A 19,696-nucleotide genomic window follows, 5' to 3' on the forward strand; every position below is an offset into this window, starting at 1 on the left:
ACTTATATGTATTTTGCAATGATTATGGCCACCAGCAGGCTACTGGATCTCAGTAGAGACTTCACATGCCTCCCCATGGGTGAGTTATTAGGCATACACCCAACCCACAGGACCCTGTAAAACTATGTGTATCCCCTATGCCAGTTGGCACTGAGCAGGCCCTGGGTCACAGATATCTCACGGAGATGAGGGCAAAAAACCTGCATTCAGCTTTTTGAAGAGGTAAACCACTACAAGTGCTAACTACTCAGTGCGTGCGTACTCCAGCCTTCACCTCTAAACCCTGCGCTCCAGCGGAAGGCTCTTGTAAAGGGCTTCTACCTCATGCTCTCCATTCAAAAAAACAGGATTGGTGTTTTTCCTTCCCTACCACCTCTGCTGCCTAAAATCCCCTTTCTTTGGGGACATAGTGACTTAGGCATTGCAACGCTGGGCACAACAATGCCTAAATACCTTTAAAAATCTGGGCCTGATTTCGGAGTTTAAATCTCATTTATTAACAGAAAAGCCAATGCAGAACATAAACGAAACTTTCACCCCAACATCTCAGCTGGGTAACTAGATCATTCTGAGGCCACCTGTCCCCCACCATGCACGTGAGGTCACCCTGGTGAGGGCAGCACGCTCTGCAAAATGGAGTCTGTGCAGTGTGCCCTAGTGCTGTCAGGAACAACTGAGGGGATTATGTGTTTTCTGGGGATGTGTCAGTGGCCACCCTACGCCTGAGTCTAGTGCTCACCTCTACCCAGGCTCTTCCCCAGGGGTCTTCTCTGTTCCAGGCTCTGCCCATGGTATGAGGCCTCTTGCCCTAACCAGAGTAAGACCCTTCTCTGGAATTGGGGTTCAGGGATGTCCATGCATTGCGATTCTTTTCCCAGGACAGCCGGTGATCTTTGCCAGCCAGGCTTCCAGCCAGTGTTAGCAAGACCCCTGGCTGAGACCTGGCCCTCCTTGATGCCTGCTGACTGCAGCCCTCTGTCGAGGAGGCTCTCCTCTCTAAAAGCACCTCTTACAGGCTCCCCATTCTGGTGGCTTTCCTAGATAGGATTGCCAGGTGTCCGGTTTTTGACTAAAACACCTGCTCAAAAAGGGTCCCTGATGGTTCAGTTAGCACGACTGATTGGGCTGTTAATAGTCCAGTTGGTGGTACAGGCAAAACTTTTCCTGCCCTTTAACAGCCTCTGCAATGGGATATGTGGTGTCAGGAAAATAATCTTTTAAAGGACACAGCAGAGAGATTTTTCAGGCTGTATAAGGAAAAGCTGTTCTTACTGTTCTTAACAACCCCTTGAAATCTCACTAGGCGAATAGAACCCTTTTCCCCTGAGTCCTAGGCAAGTGCTGTATCCACCAGCTCATACTCCCTCAGGTATGTAAACTAACTTCCTTCCAGAATTTGCTTGTTACCCTGTTGTGCTGAGCATCTGTTTTAAAACTACTGACCCTGGTTTACTTCCTAGTTCTTGCACAGAGGTAGAATGGAAACTTAGGGTTGGCAAATCTCTATGCAGCGAGGCACATAGAGCCAGAAAATGACGGTTGCTGATGGTCCGGGGTAGGGTGACCAGACAGCAAGTGTGAAAAATCAGGACGAGGTGGGGGGTAATAGGAGCCCATATAAAAAAAAGCACCAAATATCGGGACTGTCCCTATAAAATTGGGACATCTGGTCACTCTAGTCCGGGGGCGCATCCTATGCCAACTCAGGTTTTAGTCTAACTGTAAGTGTTCATGCTCTTCGTTTAACTTGATGGAATGAACTCTTTTTTTTTTTTTAGTGGGGCTGCCAGAGACGACGCATCTGAATTGAAGGATCCAATTTGCAACCATCAAAAACAGTTTTATGACACTGCTTCACTGGCTATTGATCCTTTTCACCTTGTCATTGGTATAAATCTTGCCAGGTCAGTATATCCTGAAAGCTAAATCAGCTGTTGGTCAGTAGCCAAATAGGAAATAAACAGGTGGACTCAGTCCAGGCCCTAGTGCCCACATTGCCCCACCCCTCAGAAAAGGTATTGTGGTTGGTAGCTTTGTTGGCAGCATTAGCATAAAGAGACACATTTAATTATTGGCATAGAGCCAGAGTTACCTGCTTACTTAAAGAAATTTCCCCCCTAGAACAGGATCAAGGCCCATCTGATGGGAGCAGTATGGGGGACGTTGTACTGCTGCGATCAGCACTGTACCTATTCTGCACTGCAGTCTCTGGGACAGTCAGTTATGGTCATTTAATTAGCCTGAAATTTACTTTTCAAAATGTACAGAGCCATCTTTACAGACATATTAACCTAGAGTCTATAACCTTGGAGAATATTCCTCCTAGATGGCAGTCTGCTTTTAATCCAGCGATGGAAACCCCCCTAGGATTCTTGCACTGGAGAGAAACTCTTTTACACCATTTAATACCGAACTGTTAAATCATTAGGTCAGTCTTTGCAACCACTCTGATCCATTGGTGAGACCTTCTCCAGCAAAACCCAGAGACTGCTCTGTTGCTTTTACATTACAATGAATCCATCTAGTTGAGTATCAGACCCAGAGAGTAAGGGGCAAGGGAAGAGAGAGAGAGCACCTTTATAGCTGATATCAGAGATCATTTTCATTTTACAGTTCCCCAACTAATAACAAAATGGAGGTCGAACTCTTCCCCTTGTTATTTATTAAGACCCTCTTCAAACTGTGCTATCATACCGAAGTGACTATATAAACAGAATGTCACATGCAATTTCATTTCTGTGGGGGACTGGATGCACTCTTTTCTTCCGGGTCCAAATGAACTGGCTTGTCTAGAAAATAAGGTTTTAAAAGGTATCTTTTGGTTAATGTCTGGGGTGCATTAAATGCTAGGATCCCAGACATCATGACTTAGTCCTGGTGGGGAATGACTGATGAGTAAAGATTAAGTAAATATGTTTGAAGGATGAGTAAGAGGGTAGGGAGATATCCAGCTAGTGTGTGAAGGAGGTACACCCCAAGGAAGGAGATGAATTGGTTAGAGTGGTGTGAAAGGGGACAGGGAGGAGTAATGCAACGAAATCAAATAAGGAAAAATGTTGATTAAATATCAGGAAAATCTTCCTGACAATGAGCTGCATTGTTCTCTTGGGGAAGTGGTAGAAGTCCCATTGACAGGGGTGTTTAAAGATATGCCGGGCAATAGAAAACACACTGCAGTGATCAGTTCTGCTTGGCGGGTGGATGGTGTAATGCTGGCTTTGTAGATCGGTGGAGGAAGAAGTGGAAGAAATTGTGTATTTCGCAGCACACGGAATCTTTTTTAAATGTACTTCACCAAATGAGCGAATGACCCACAAGGTAGTTTGGCAAGACCCCGCTGTTAATTACAACATTGGGAATATTTATGCCTACCCTTTTAAAAAAACATCAGATAAGGTAATCCTGGGTGGCAGAAATCGGCATGCCATCAGTGGCACCTTGGTGGGTTGGGTTTATTGCTTGTCACAGCCTATGGCTAAGCTCCACTGTGTTAAATTAAAAAAGAAAAAAAGCTCTAACAAAAGATCACTCAAAAGCAGAGGCAGGTAAACATGGCCAAGGGGAATCCCAACCATGCAGTGGCATCATGCTGGTTGCACTTCACGGACTCCCCAAAATGCTGCTCCTGATCCCCTGGCAAGGAACCATGCAGCATAGAGTCAGCACTAGGAATTTAATCCTTAGGAGGCTGTTGGGCAGTTTAAGAGATTTGGAAGGAGACCTAAACATTAACGGCCTGAATTAGAGATTGAGGTTGGCTCTGAAGCTAGCAGAGCAGCAGTAAGTGGAGAAGCATTGACTGGGCTGGACTGGATTTCAAGCCGGGGCTCAGGGCCCATTGAGTAGAATAACCAGTTAGGTGATCAGAAAGCTTGGGTTCAAGGCTGAGCTTGTCGTGCTTCTTAACTATTTCTCCCTGAGCTGATAGTGCTCATGGGCAGGTCACCAAGGCATCAGGTCAAGTGTAGTTCTACCCAGCTGAGACCTGTGACTGTAATCAGAAGGCATATGGTGTCGTGCATAGGGCACTGGACCTGGGTTTTAATCCTGTTTCTGGCCTGCTGTGTGAGCTGGGGCAAGTCACTTCACCTCTCCATGCCCTTTGTTTTGTCTATTTCGATTGCCAGCTCTTCTGGTCAGGAACTCTCTCTCACAATGCATCTGTACAGCACCTTGCACAATGGGACCCTGATCTTGACTGGGGCCTCTAGCGCGGCTGTAATACAGGTGGTGGTGATCAATTCACGAAGAGCACTCTAAAGTAGGGAGGGTGACTGAGACCCGGCCCCCTCAATTTCAGTGGCAGGCTTGGGTACAATGAAGGATTCACAGCATCTGCAGTGGCTTTTATTTAATTTTGAGGGGTTTCTGCTGAGGAGAGGAAACATATTACTAGAACCCCAGTTGGCACTGACTGTGGGGAAGCTCACACTGCTGATGTGTCTTTCTATCCCTCCAGACCTCCCTCCTGTCTGGTTTTGTGCTGCTGTTTTGGTTGGTGTAGGACAGCCCCGAGAGCTGGTAAGGAGATCTGAGGTTTGGGTGTGTCTGCTTCATATGGGCTGGGCTCTCCTTATTCACCAAGTAAGTCTGACTGGGGCACATGCTTTCTTCCTGTGTCGGGAGTGACTCAGGTACAGGAGCTGATAAAACCACCTGAGAAGAGAAAGCAAAGCACACTGGAAAGCCAGCTGCAAGCTCCTGGCTCTGCTCTGGTGTGTTGTGTTGTGTATTCATGCCTGGATCCCCAGAAATGACTTTGCACTGGCTGCTAACCCTGAGCTGCCTCTGTGTCTCTGTCTTCCTGCCTGCAGCCATTGGTACCGACAGAAGAGAAGGTGAGGCTTACATGATTAGATCGTCCTGCTTCCGTTTAGAAAACTGATTTCACTTACAACTTTTTTTTTTATTTTTTATTTTTAATTCTGCACTGGTTGAAGGGTACTCCAAATGACCTTACCTGCTACAGAGCCCCCAGGTGAGACAGCACTAAGCTGTGAGATCTCACTCCCCTCCTCCTGGGATTTCTCAGAGATGCTTGTGGATGGGAGTGGTAATGTTTTGGTTGGGAATAAACACTAGATACTGTTATCTGGATTTCCTTGCCACTTAAACATCACAGGAATGCTGCATTGGTTCATCAGGACCATTGGTAGCCCAGATGATTCTGGGACCCCCTTTAAATAACGTACTGGTGTGTAACTACTTTCTTTAAAGACTCTCTGTTTGAGAGGAATTGGGTCTGAACATGCTAATTATGTTATGCTGCATTGTGTTAATATAGCACTTTTAGTAACCCAGAGTGTACGCTGCTAAGCCAATGCACAAACTGGAAGAGGAGAGCCTTTTTGGTTTAGTAACACAGAATTCAGATCTTGCGGAGATTTGCCTTTCAAAATGTTTTGTGTTAGACCAGGTCTGCACACCCAGTGTTTGCAGCTTGCAGGTGAACATGTGTCCAGTTATCTGTTGTGACACCACACAACTAGTGTTTTTATATGTTGCGAGATACTTTGTATGATGGTGTTGGTTGTATATCTATACATGTTTGAATGGGCGACTGTGACCGGTACTGTGACAGTGCAATTATTTGTGTGTGTGGCTGTATGACGGTGTGACACCTTGCCTGTATAGTATGTTTTGCTACATTGCATTGTATTTACATGTATGGTTACAGAGTGTGTACTGACAGTAATAGGGTCTTCATAGACCATGTAAGCTAGTCTGCCTTTATGGCTATTGCTGCTACTGTGTATCATATACAATGATGTGACACTGTCATGGGTTATGTGTGTTTTGTGACTGACTTGAATGTGTGTTGTAGGTAAACAAACTTAGATGCATGTCATTATAGACATTTGCTTAACACTGTCAGTTTGAGGGCAGCATCTGTAAGTACATTGATAAAGGCATGCTGCTGTGTATATTTTATATTTGCCAAAATGTATTTGCATTCACGTTCAATACATTTTAATTTTTAGTGGTTTGGAAGTAGGGTCTATAATTTTAATTATTTTTAATGTAAACGCACCAAGAGATGGTGGAAAAAGTAAAGGAAGAAGTATTGAAAACAATTCTGTTTTGCAAAAACAGATCTGTTTTCATGTAAGGTGCAGCACTAATCAGATTATTATAACAAATATAATTATATCTGAAATGAAATCTCTTAATAAACCATCATAGTTTCTCTTCCCTTTCCCTGCAGCAAATGAATCTGTGTAGTCAGACATTCAATTTATGTGGACTTTGAACTTTTTATTGCACTTGGTATAAAGTGACAATCAACGGCAAATTATTGACAGGCTCTCATTCAACAGGATTAATCTATTACAAACGTCCTGAATCAGTTAATATAAGTAGCTCAGTTTTAATGTTGTTGGTACTCTCTCCTGCACTCACCAACCAGCCATGTCCTCACAATCAATACAACTGTGTTTACAACTGAGCTATTTAAATCAGGTTAGCTAAATATTGAATTCTCATTTAGTTACAGAAGATCAGATGCTGGTGTTTCAAACTGCTCAGCAAAACCCATTGTACTAATAGATGTGTATGTTGTGATGTAGGCAGGTGTCTGACACTAAAAGTTTCCTGGTATTTGTGTGTCATTCAGTGCATGCATGCCTGGTTGTCAGCGTGGCACTGCTTATAATGATTTGGGGACAGAAGGCTGTGCACTAGCATGAAACAATTTTTTCAATGTGCCATTATGTGTGATGGTGCGAGCTGTGTGTCACTTGTGGCGTGCGTGTCTTTTTCGGTTGGCTGTGTGTTTATAGGCAGTGACGTTTGCCTGTACCCAACCCCTGCAGGTATTGGTGCCAGATAGGGAGATCTAAGCTACCTGTGCCTTGAGTCTGTTAAAGGCTGGTTCTCAAGCAATTCTGGTGGGAGAAACATCCTTGGATGTATCAGGACCCTGGGTGGAGTCAGATGTGTGGGTCTTAGCAGTGTTTGTTGTCTCCTTCAAGTGGGGAGAGTTTGGCACATGGATTGGAGGCACTCTCATTGTTCGGGGGCGAGGGAGGCTTTGGCAGCTGGAGGGGAGACTGAGTGAGTGCTGGATACTGGGGGGTGTGTGTGTGTGTGTCTGTCTGGGGCTGGAGGAATGGGCTGGATTTGGGTGCTAGCTGGCAAGGGTTGAACCCAGGTTCATCTTGCTGTGATCGGGTGGAGGAGCTGGCATGCTGGGCTGGGTCCCTGAGATATACAGAGCTCTGTGCAGTTGGCACATGCCATGGGCTGGCCCTCCCAAGTGTTTCCACCTGTGACATTTAACTGTCGGAAAGAATAGGTGGGTGTTTGGGGCTTGCTGACCAGCAAAGACAGCCACCCCTGGTCTGCTCCTTTCCGCCTGACAGGGATTCCTCTGCACTCTCCTCTGGGATGTACAGATCCTGCCAGGTTCCCAGGGTTCATACTGAAGTAATGCGCTCTTCAGGCTGGCCTAGAGATCTCGGACTCAGGCCTTTGCCTGGCGGAGGCCTGGGAGGCTCCACTGGCTTGGCACAGTGCTGTGTATGCCACTTGGAAACCAGACAAGGGGTACATCTCTGCCATGTCTCCCCAGCTCTGTCTTTCTGTGTTTGTCCAGCCCCAGACAGAGCAATGTGCGTAGGAAAAGCAGGGTCAGGTCAGAAGAGGCATCGTCCTGCAATGTCAAACTCCACTCCTCTGCTCCTCCCAGGAAACACTGATGCTAAATACATTCAATGTGGGAATTGCAGCGCCCTGGAGAGCACATGTGGGAGAAATACTGACCCACTGGAGGAACAAGGCAGCCTGCTGAATTCCATTAATACTGTTGCCCCTTTTTGACCCGAGCAGCTAGTCAAAGTTCTTCTCCGAATGCAGGAGGAAATAGGAACAAAAGGAGCAGTTTCCTAGCTTACAGTCCCAAGCTGTTTTAGCCAGGACCTGACCCAAAAACTCTCTCTAGCTTTCTCCTGAGCCATGCTGTGCTCACCGGCTCCTGCTTGGCTTTCTTCCTCCTCTGAGCCTCTCTGTCATTTTTACACACACGTGCACATGACCCCCTCCCCCAAAGCCCCTTGTCTGCAATCAGACACCTGTGCTTAGCCAGTGCCAGCTGACTTGGGCTCGTGGGGCTCAGGGTAAGGGGCTGTTTAACAGATGTAGACGTTTGGGCTTAGATTGGAGCCTGGGCTCTAGGACCCTGTGAAGTGGGAGGGTCCCAGAACTCATGCTGCAGCCTGAGCCCAAAAGTCTACATCACAATTAAACAGCCCCTTAGCCCGAGTCAGCTGGCAGGGGCCAGCAGCAGGTGTCTAATTGCTGTGCACACATACCCTCAGTCCAGAACTCCTGGGTAGATTCACAATCCTCTTTTCTCTCGGGGGGGGGGGGGAGGGGCTTCCCCTTAACTCATCCTGACAGTTATGCTAATTGAAGGGTGCGTTCACACCCAGTCTCAAAGCAGTTTGTGATTCAAGCAGCACCCAGTATCTCTCAGCATAGCAATGCCACAGTGCCTACAGCTGAGGTGCAGGGCAGAGACATGAGTTATGGGTTAGCTCATTACAATGAAATAAATAGTATTGCCAAGCCACGACTCTGACTTCTTGTGGGCAGAGGCAGACTGGTGACGCTGCTGCTGCTGACTGATGCAAGATGTGGCCAGTGCATGGAGGCAAGCAAGATTTTCTGCTCTCCCCTGCTGGACGAGTGATCTACATGGCTGAGATGTCGGGGGAGAACGGAACTTCTTTCCCCATTTTGGGACCTGGCTGGGGCTCCCTGCTCCAGAGAGCCTGTCAACTCTGTGGCGATGAGGAGGAATTCCAGGCTTTGGCAGACTTTCAGTGACCCGTGCGCATGCCTGATGGCACAAAACCTTGTGGGCTGCGGTGTCATTCGCCTAGACAGGCACAATCCACTGAAGAGTCTGTTATGGAGCTGGCAGTCCACCAGTGAATTCTAGCTGCACTGACCTGACCATCTGCTGGTTTTATTCATCTCCTAGAATAAACAAATAGGAAAAGAAGGTTGCCTGTGGATTCAGCCATCTCCGTGGGACCTTACACAGAAAGGGGAGAGGTTATGGTTGTCGTGGAAGCTTGATTACATTTAAATGTGTTGGTTCCCAGCTGCTGAAGAGACTCTTTGCCCGCTGGTTTGGTCGGTAATGTTGCCAGCTTCATTCCTCACTACAGCTGAAATATGAGTTGCACAGATTCAGGAACAATCAGGGTTTTCATAGATTCATAGATATTAAGGTCAGAAGGGACCATTATGATCATCTAGTCCGACCTGCACAACACAGGCCACAGAATCTCACCCACCCACTCCTGCGAAAAACCTCTCACCTATGTCTGAGCTATTGAAGTCCTTAAATCGTGGTTTAAAGACTTCAAGGAGCAGAGAATCCTCCAGCAAGTGACCCGTGCCCCATGCTACAGAGGAAGGCGAAAAACCTCCAGGGCCTCTTCCAATCTGCCCTGGAGGAAAATTCCTTCCCGACCCCAAATATGGCAATCAGCTGAACCCTGAGCATATGGGCAAGATTCACCAGCCAGATACCCAGGACAAAATTTTCTAAGGGCTGGTCTGCACTACAAAGTTAGGTCTGCTTAACTACATTGCTCAGGGCTGTGAAAAATTCCACACCCCGGGTGCTGTAATCAAGCCAACCTAAGCCCCAGGTTGGACGCTGCAAGGTCGACATCAGAATTCTTCTGAGACCCTAGCTACCGCCTCTGGGAGAGGGGGGTTTACTACAGCAGTGGAAGAAATTCACTGTGCCACTATAGCATTCCTAGTATAGACACGCCCTTCTTTATGCATGAATTTAAGAGTAAGGCAATGGTAGGGGGAGTTCAGGGCTTGCCTGTCTCCTGCTCCTGCCCTCCAGAAGCTGGAGTCATGATCAGAACAGCAGGCGAGAGTTTCTCCCTCTTTTAGTATCAGGGATGCTTTGAGAATGAGGTTTTGCTGGGCACGTACTCTGGACACCCACATCTTGGCACAGCATTAAAGAATCCCAGCTGTTCTATCTGCAGGCCCCACCTTTTCCGAACAGCTGGAGACCAGTTTTCCCAAGGTAGGGCCTCTAAGCACCAGATAGGAAAGGGCTTTTCCACTGTAAATCCCCTTCTTCCCTCAGCCCTCAAACACAGCATCGCATTATCAACTCAGACAGTTCAGGGTTTTTTTTTAAAACAATCTGTTTTAGCTCTCCCAGGCAGAGGCTCCTGGGGGAAGCCCAGCAGTAGGAACAAACATGCAGTCCACTATGGGACACCACTTCAGGTTAATAATGCATTAGCCCAATCTGTTGCCCTGGGCCAAGGCTATAGACGTAGCTCACAGCCCCATGCAAAGGCAAGACGTGAAAATGTGCCCTGCTCTTATCCCCCGTAGGATGCGCTGACACCAGTTTAACAACCTGGCCAAACTTCGGGGATATGCAAAAACTTCTTGGATGCTGTGTCCATGTGATCAGACAGCATTAACCACACAAGGGAGTCAAATGAGAATGGAAACCTTTTGAGAAAAATCTGGCTCAAGGAATGACTTCTGTGGCTCTGGAACAGACCAGTCTACCAGTGGCGGGATTGCAAGAAGAGAATTATGTTACTGGAGTGGACCTATCTTGGTTACTGCCTCCTGCCTTTGGATGGTGTCTTCTTCATGTTAGCAGCCTTGGCTGATGTATGTGAATGTGTTTGTCAGCCATGCATGTTAATGGTGCATGGGCGAGGACGTCAGTGTGTGTTTGGGGGGGTGGTGTGCTGGGCATTGTATGTCGAGGTGGTGGGAGTAAAGGGCTAGCCCAGCATGGTGGGTCACAAATGTGAACAACATTTTTAAAGGAAGGGGACAATGGGTCTAATTCCTAAGTAAAAATCAGTGTGCTAAAATACCAGGGGAGAGTTAGGTCTGCAGCTGTGCTGGAGGGCAAGCAGGTTCCTAGGAGCCTTTCCCTTGCATGCTGCCCACCCTGGGGCTGGGTAGCACAACCATCAGGTGGCGATAGGGAGTGAGCATTGCCAGCACCACTCAGCAGCCCAGGGACAGAGGGCAGAGGCTATCCCCTTCTGCAGCATGGATGGCTCTGTGTCTTGAGGCAGATGTTAGCCCTCAAGGGAAGTGGAAAATGGCTACAGTGTGTTACCTGTCCTCAGTCTATGAACCAGATTTCTGCTTGCTCTGGAATTCCTCCGATCAGTGTCTCTCCTTTCCTAAGCAAGAGATTTCTTCTTTTTTCTGTTCTCAAGCTTCTCTCTGTCTCCCTCTCTTATTTGTCTTAGGAGACTTTCCCTGGTTTCTCTTTCCAGTGTCTCCCTTTTCCTTCACCCTTCTGCATTTTGTCTCCATTTGTAAAGTGAGGTTAGCGCTGGTAGAAGATGCTGGATTAACAGCCTGGGAAACCCAACTTCTTGGTCTAGATGGGGTGCAGCAGGTCGGACTTCCCTAGCAGGGACAATCTCTACAAGGGCAGCTCACCCCAATGGCCCATTCAGTCCTTGGCCTCTCTGATTCAAGGTGGCCAGTGATTTGCAGGGTTTTTCTAATGTAGACACTTGGATGCTAGAAGCTGAGACATTACAATTTCCAAATAGTTTGCAGATAGGGATGATTTTGAGCCAGTGACCTAGAGCAGCCTGCATCCAATTCCCCACATCTTCCCCACGTTCTAAACTTTTGCTAAATTGCTCCTCTCTTCCTGTCTCTCTGTTCTCAGTCCCGTCTGTTCTTTTGATAACATCTTTGTCCTCCCGCTGACCAAATGTCTCACCTGTAGTTGCTAAGGAACCAAGGCCCTGTCCTTTCAACTGCCTCCTAAAGGGGACTTTGACCCTACATCTGAGTTTCTCTTTTTTAAAAAAATTGTGGTACTGAAAAGTGATCTGTGTCTAGACATGCCTGGGTGTGCCATGTACGTGAAAGCAATTCGGGTGCCTTGAACAGAATAAAGTAATTCTCTTCAGTTGTAACCCTTCTGCCAGGTAGAGTTGGCAACAACAAGGGCTGGCTTCAATATCCAGAGTCCCCCTTAACCATACAGCACAGAACCAGCTCGAGCCCCCACCCAGTAATCTGGGAAAATTATACACCACCCTTGTGCGCCTCTAAGAGGCAACGCTTCCCCTCTTGCGAGCACTGAGTCTGTGTATGGCAGAGAGAATTTTTACTACAAAGGGGAAAGGAACCTGGCATTAATTTAGAGAAAATACCACAACCATGATTGAAACACATCTGACCATGAGCAAAACTCCTGCCCCAGAGTACATTGGGCAGTGTCCTTTGCCTCCATTTCTCACCTTGCGGTATAAAAGTCCAACAAACTAAGGTCTCTTGCCTTTAACACGCCACTTCCCTCTCCCTCCAGTGCCTCCCACTCCCAGCTGCTGTCCTTGGGCAGGGGAGACCCAGCGTTGAGAGGTGCATTCATGTGAGTTCACCTCCCATCTGGAGGAGGAAGGAGTGTTGAGCAATGCCTTCCCTGCCGCTGCCACCGCAGCTGGGTCACATTTCACACTGTGTCACTGCTGCACCATTGCTCATTCTGACAATGAGGAGTCCAGTGGCATCTTAAAGACTAACAGATTTATTTGGGCATGCCACCGTTCACTCCACTGCACTATCATCTGCTCCATCACCAATGGCCCTGTGCTGTCACCTTCTGCTGCCACCTGCTTCTCTACTGTGACCTCTGCAAATCTGTCTCTCGAGGTTCCACCCAGTTCCTGGTGATTTCAGCTCTCAGTGTGGGTACCTCACTGCTCGTGCAGGTGGGCAGTCTCATCCGCAGGGAGGCTGGCCCACAGCAGATCTGAGCAGCACTTAGACCTGATTACTGGTGATCTCAGCTCTAGCAATCCCTTAATAAAACAAGAGACTCAATGGAGCCTAATTAGCTCTTTCTTTAAACAGTGGAGGGGGTAGGTTAAATGGCACTTAGGAGTCTTACGCAGAACCCACACTTCCAGGCAGGAACACCTGTCCCCATCCCCCTCACTCTCCACTGGGATCTGGCATCCAAACCCATTGCTTAGTGAGTTCAGTTCAGTTGAGGGTGACCCCCTCAATCTGGACAGGCTAAATACAGTTCTGCTGCCCTTTACTCATACATAAAGGTAATAACATTTCATTACCCCTGCATTGAAATTTAAATTTTTTTATTAAAGCTAAAGTTAAAATTGTTTAATACACAGACTAAGGAAAAAAGAAAAGGAGTACTTGTGGCACCTTAGAGACTAACCAATTTATTTGAGCATGAGCTTTCGTGAGCTACAGCTCACTTCATCGGATGCATATCGTGGAAACTGCAGCAGACTTTATATACACACAGAGAATATGAAACCATACCTCCTCCCACCCCACTGTCCTGCTGTTAACTATTACCAGCAGGACAGTGGGGTGGGAGGAGGTATGGTTTCATATTCTCTGTGTGTATATAAAATCTGCTGCAGTTTCCACGGTATGCATCCGATGAAGTGAGCTGTAGCTCACGAAAGCTCATGCTCAAATAAATTGGTTAGTCTCTAAGGTGCCACAAGTACTCCTTTTCTTTTTGCGAATACAGACTAACACGGCTGTTACTCTGAAACCTGAGATTAAGGAAAGTGTGTGTATAATTCTTACTAAAGTGATTTGTTACCCAACAGCAGCCAAAACTGATCACTTGGGCAACACAGCTCTGTCTGCTGTATACCTACACAGAGTAGCTGTGTTCATATACATACAGTCTGGTCCTGAAGCCTTTTCTCCCCAGCTCGTCACTAGCTTTCAGGGAAGAGCTCCTTCAGAGCTCGCTTACACAGCAATAGAAATGTTCTCAAGCAGCATCCCAGGTAGGCCATTCAGAGAATCCATTCTCTGAAGATCTGTTCCTTGGAAGGCTCTGCTGGTATAACAATACTGATATACCAGCAAAGGTCTCTTAGTGTGGATGCAGCTTATACTGGCAAAGGGTTTATTAGAGCTAGCCAGCCAGAGAGTGAGGGGGGGAACTTGTCATTCTGTACAGGAGAGATGCTCAAATGTTATTACTAAATGTCTATAGCCCAACTCAGCCCATCCTGCAGGTTTCTGTGTCTGGGGGAGATGAGTGTTCAAGACTGGGAGGCCATGCAAGTTATTCACAGGCTGAGAGAGGCTGTCACACCTATATGCGTGTGGAAGTGGGGAACGTGCAGAGGGTGGCAGGTACACGTGGCTCTGACAGTGAGCACAGATTTGCAGGAGATCTTAGTAGGAAACTCTTCTGAGCTCTGGAATCTTGTTCTGAAGAAGTCATGGAGAAACAGGCAGGCAGGGACAGTGTGAAGGGAAACAGAAAATTACACGTGAAACAGCGTACAGTTACAGACATGTTGCAAGTGATGTCAGCGTCCTCTCTTCAAAGGCTGCAGTGGGGTGGGAGGTGCCCTGCACATCACAGGATCTGGCTCTTTATCCCTGACTGAAGAGATTTCTTTGCTTGAAGGGGTTTTGCATGTGAAAATGCCAGAGAACTAGTTGCAACTTTACATTAATGATATGGAGTATTTGCCAACAATTACTACATTTGATACGTAAACCAGGGGATATCTGCTATCTCTGATGCTGCAATGTCCCTGGCTGGGGACGTAGCTGCACTGGGGCTCCCCAGGCTACAGCCGCCCCCCCTCGCTCCCAGTGTGGTCCACGTGCTGTTGCATGTCGAGTTGGGCTCTGCCACACGGAGTCAGTGGCTGAGTTGAAGCAAGGAGGAGGTGAGTCCGACCCCCATCCTGGCAGGATGGAGGCGGGTCTCAGCACTGAGATGCTGCTGAGTGTAGGGAGCAGTGATTGAAGGGCGCGTGCTGCTGTGTGGTGGAGAGGGTGAGATCAGCTCTGGTTGGTTTGGCAGCGTTAGCAGACCCCAGGTTTGTCTCAGGTGTTTGGAATTCCAGTGTCGTGTCTGAACCTGGCGGTGTGCGCTGGCAGCCAGCTGGGGCAAACGTACAGCTGCTGCTGCCAGGGGCTCCCAGGAGTTCTACTGCTCATCTCCAACCACAGGAGTGTTTGGATGCTGATGGGCTTGTGAGCACAGGGCACGATTTCTGAACACACCATTCTGCCCAGCTGGCCTCATCGGGTGATGTGCCTCTCCCTGTTAACCAGCACACTCGGACACGCAGGCCAGCTGTGCCCCGTCCTCAGCCCAGTTTCCTATTGCACCCAATGCTCCCCCTGCAGCAGCAGGCCCTGGCCAGTGGTTGCAATAGACCCGCAAGCTGTTCCAGGGGACAGGGCAGCCTTGTGACGCAGTTGCCCTGCGGGAGAACCTGAGCACCACGGTCAGTAACCAAACAGCCGCACTGCCAGCAGCTGCCCTGGATTCTCAGCAAGTTTGGAAGAACTTATGTAGACTCTTCCTGTTTGGTGGGCTGGGGATAGTCGTAGACTGACATCATCGCTGCATGGTGACAGGGTACCAGGTTGGCGGGTGTTCGTCTGTCCAGTGCGCTGCGTGGCCTCTTTCCCTCGCTTCTCCTTCCCCTTTGGTTTGGTTCCTTATTTCTGAGCCTTCTCCCCACGTAAGGCACTGAACAAACACCACTTGTTACTTTCTGTTGCAGATGACTTTGTGCTGGATGTATTTCTGCCATTTCCTCCTTTGTTTCATTGTAAATAGTGATGCTGCCCCCACCCTTTGTACAGACACAAAAGATTAGATTCAATTCATTTTCCCTTTGCCCTAAATACCTGTCCCTTTTGCTCTCCCAGGAAGTTTGGACATACTCAGCTGGTATAAACCTGCATCGCTCCACTGACCTACAAGGAGCAACTCCAGTTCACAGAGGCTCAGAATCTGGCTGTGTGTGTGATTGTTGGTGTTCAATATATAGCTAAACTGAAGGGTGGGGTTGGGGGGAGAATATTTATTTTAAATCTGTTGCGATCCCAACCCAACAGCACTCCGTATTGTGAGCTCTGCTGTGGTGTCGGACTTCTAGAAGTGACTAACTGACTTCGGCCTCCTGCAAAATCTAGCCTCAGGAGTTTGCTTTCTTAAGAAAACTTATGGTGGTGCCCGGGAGTCCAAATCACCAAAAGAACCCAGTATACCTAACACCAATTGGCATAAACCAGGGGTGGCCAAACTCGAGCTCGTGAGCCACATGGGGCTCTTTTACAGTTCAAGTGCAGCTCACAGAGCCCCCCACATCCCCACCCCATTCTCCACCTACAGATTGGGGATGGGGGAGCTCAGGGTTTCTGCCCTGCAGCAGGGTGGTGGGGCTAGGGGCTTCTGCCTTGTGGGGAGGCGGGGTTTTGGGCCTTCAGCCCTGCGGGAGATGCCTGTCGGGGCTTTGGCAGGAGTGGGGCTGAACCCCCAAGCCCTGGTTGGTGCACCCAGCCCTCAAACTTCTGAAGATTATTGTATGCAGCTCGGAGGGTCAGTAAGTTTGGTCATCCCTGGCTTAAACTAAGGACACAAATGGCTAGATGATAGAGTGGTCCGTTAGGGTTGTTAACCCTCCAGGACTGTCCTGGAGTCTCCAGGAATTAAAGATTAATCTTTAATTACTGATTGTGTCAGGTGATGAAACCTCCAGGAATACCTCCAACCAAAATTGGCAACCCTACGGTCCATTCAGGTCAAAGTTGGGGCATGTTAGTGGGACAATGCACTGCCCGTGCTATGCGTGTTTTATGGCTAAACAGGGCTTTGATATCCATGACTCTCAGGCTGGCACCCTTTACCAGCGGTATGTTTGCACATGAAAACTTAACCTCCAAACCTGATCCCTTCGGTGTAAGAGCTACTGGGGTCCCTCTGTTTAACTGTGGCCATGTCCTCTGCTCTTTCAGTCTGTGACTGCAATGGGAAGTCCAGTCAATGCATCTTTGACAGGGACCTGCTCCGAGAAACAGGAAATGGGTACCGTTGCCTCAAATGCATTGACAACACGGATGGCATTCACTGCGAGAGGTGCAAGGAGGAGTTCTATCGCCAGCGGGATGGAGAAAGCTGTCAGCCTTGTAACTGCAACTCCAGAGGTACCTGAGCAGCTAGATGGGACACAGGAGGAGGTGGGGGGCACTTATCTACTCTAGTCCTGAGGGACGGGGGCTGGGCTAGAAGTGATCAAATCCAACAGCTGACTTGGAGTTGCCATGTATTGCCAACTAAAATAATTCCTGCCTGATTCTGGTGGATTAAATTGAATGGATCCTTAGCCACGTCTCTCCCAAACTCTATCTGTTATGGTGAGCGCTGGCCAGGTTGTGGGAAGAAGGGACAGTTTGCCCTGGGTCCCACCTTTGAGAGGGCCCCCAAACTGAGTGACACTAAGACCTAGACTTGGGTTTGGAGGGTGGCTGGGCCACACCTGGGTAATGCTGTGACTCTGCACATCAGGTCACAAAGCCCCTCCCTCAAATTTGGCCTGCTGCCCCTCCATCATGATGTCATGACTTAGGGGCTGCCAGGCCAAACCCAAGTGGTGCTGCACCCCTGTGTGCCAGGATGCAACACCTGGGGCGGGGCGCCGGGCTCAGCCCAGTGCGACAGGAGCTGCTGCTGCAGGGTGAGTGCAGGGTGTGGTGGCTCAATTTCAGATTTTGCCCCCGAAAAGCTCTGTGCGGCCAGACGCTGCTGGGATGGTCACGCTGCCGGAGTCCCAGTTGTCATCAGCACGGCAATGCTCTGAGGAAGCTCACGCTGCTGAAATCCTACCTTAGGTTGTGTACAGTGTCGCTGCAGTAACAATTTCCTCCCTAACCCTTTCCAGAGGGAGATAGAGGGGGAAAGAGTGGGTCCCACCTATCTCAGCAAGCTGTGTCTTGTAACAGCTGCCCTCCCTGCAGTGCCTTTTCCTTGTAACATTTTAATAATATGGTATCGTAATCCTGGAGGCCTGTGCGAGGCGTTCTGTGGGCACGGCTCACGGATAGCAAATGTCCTCAATGAGTTCATCTGAGCACATCCAAGCCAGCCCCCTTCAGGTCTGGCGAATGAATACGAGCTGTTGCCAGTTCAGGTCCAGCAGATCTAGGGAAATTTGTGGTGAGGGTTCGGAACAACCCAGAAGAACCCATGCTGCAGAAGCCCACCCTTAGCTGGGATGCCGTCTCAATGTGATGACTTAGGCGTAATGAATTCATTGTTCGCATCAGGCGGGGTTTGCTGAACTTTGTGGCTAAAACCCGAATCAGAATCTAAACCTCTGCCATGGATTAAGACACTGCAGATGGAGAAAGATGGATTGAGTGAGACCAGCTCAGACTTACCAGGCACTTAACCTTTGTGGAAAAACACATGGCCCGAGGTTACGTTACTAAGCAGTGAGTCATGCAAGTTCATCACCCTTTAGAGATGTCATTGAGAACATAGATCTAATGCAAGGCTTTGGGGTTTGGCTCCGGGACAGGCCTGGCATTCAAGGAGCACACAAGATAGCAGGCTGCCTAATAGAGTGAGACCGGAGCTGTTGGTTTTACCTTCCCCTCTTCTCTTTACCATCTGCATGATGTTAAAGGCTCTCTATATCATTTTTAGTGAGTGGTATACCCTAAAGCAGAGGTGGGCAAACTATGGCCACGGGACCATCCTGCCTGGCCCTTGAGCTCCCCTGCTGTCCCCCCTCCTCTGCAGCCATGCCAGCACTCTGAGCGGCCACGCTCCTGCAGGGCGGAGCACAGCGTGCTTGGCTCTGGCTGGGGGGCGTGGCTGCCGGACATGCTGCTCTGAGCGGCATGGTAAGGGGGCAGGCGGCGGTGAGCAGGGGGGTTGGATAAGGGGCAGGGAGACCTGGGGGGCAATCAGGGGACAGGGAGCAGGGGGCGGTTGGATGGGGTGGAGGTTCTGGGGTGGGGTGGTGGGGTTTGATAAGCGTGAGAGTCCTGGGTGGCCTGTCAGGGGGCAGGCGGGGTTGGATAGGGAGTGGGGTCCCGGGAGCAGTTAGGGGCTGGGGGTCCTGGGAGGCGACAGTCAGGGGACAAGGAGCAGGGGGGGTTGGATGGGTTGGGAGTTCTGAGGGAGGCAGTCAGGGGGCGGGAAATGGGAGGGGTCGGATAGAGGGCAGGGGGCAGGCTGTTTGGGGAGGCACAACTTTCCCTACCTGGCCCTCCATACAGTTTTGCAACCCCAATGTGGCCCTCGGGCCAAAACGTTTGCCCACCCCTACCCTAAAGCCAAGACTGTCAGGAAGCACAGGCATATCCTGTGAGTGGCAGGAGTAGGGGATGCAGACCCATGTGCTAAATTGCATTTGTCACTGCATGCACCACTTCTCCTGCACTGTGCGCAGTACTGCATCTCTGCTGGACAGGTCCTTCGAGTATTCCAAACCTCTGAGCAGCTCCAAACAGCTGCCGGTTCTTAAACTCAGCCTGCCGCTAAAATATGTCCTTCATGTTCACTTTTAACTGTCATGCTTGCTCTCAGCCCACCAGTCTACTAGGACTGGAACCTGTCCCCACTCTGTTAAAGGTTTGAACTCAGCAGGTTGAGGGTGATCAAAAGGTGGGACCATCTGATGGCTGTTCAGAGGTCTGTATGAAATGCATTTGCTGGCCTTTGTCCAGATCCCACTGGACAGGTATCCACATCACAAAAGATCTTAGCCAAAGCCCTGGACCTCAATGAGCCTTGAGCCAGGTCCACAGCTGCCACCACATTTTGAAGTAATTGGCTTTCTCGCAAGAGGCTGAGGATTGACTGGGTCATAGAGGTGTAAGCATAGTGTGAAGTACCATG

At 49.0% G+C, this 19,696-nt stretch overlaps 1 protein-coding gene across 1 annotated transcript in view; it reads left to right on the forward strand.

The window, feature by feature from the left end:
- Window positions 1-4,608: 4,608 nt before the first annotated feature.
- LAMC2 (laminin subunit gamma 2) overlaps window positions 4,609-19,696 on the forward strand; it is a 40,525-nt gene continuing 25,437 nt past the window's right edge. Inside the window, exons 1-2 of the mRNA XM_084637768.1 lie at window positions 4,609-4,838; window positions 16,807-16,995. Of these exons, the coding sequence (XP_084493894.1) occupies window positions 4,736-4,838; window positions 16,807-16,995 (292 nt within the window). The 5' untranslated portion in view covers window positions 4,609-4,735. The remainder of the gene's footprint in view (window positions 4,839-16,806; window positions 16,996-19,696) is intronic.

The sequence above is a fragment of the Lepidochelys olivacea genome (assembly GCF_965140295.1).
Source record: "Lepidochelys olivacea isolate rLepOli2 genome assembly, chromosome: 8".
Taxonomy (NCBI): Eukaryota; Metazoa; Chordata; order Testudines; family Cheloniidae; genus Lepidochelys; species Lepidochelys olivacea.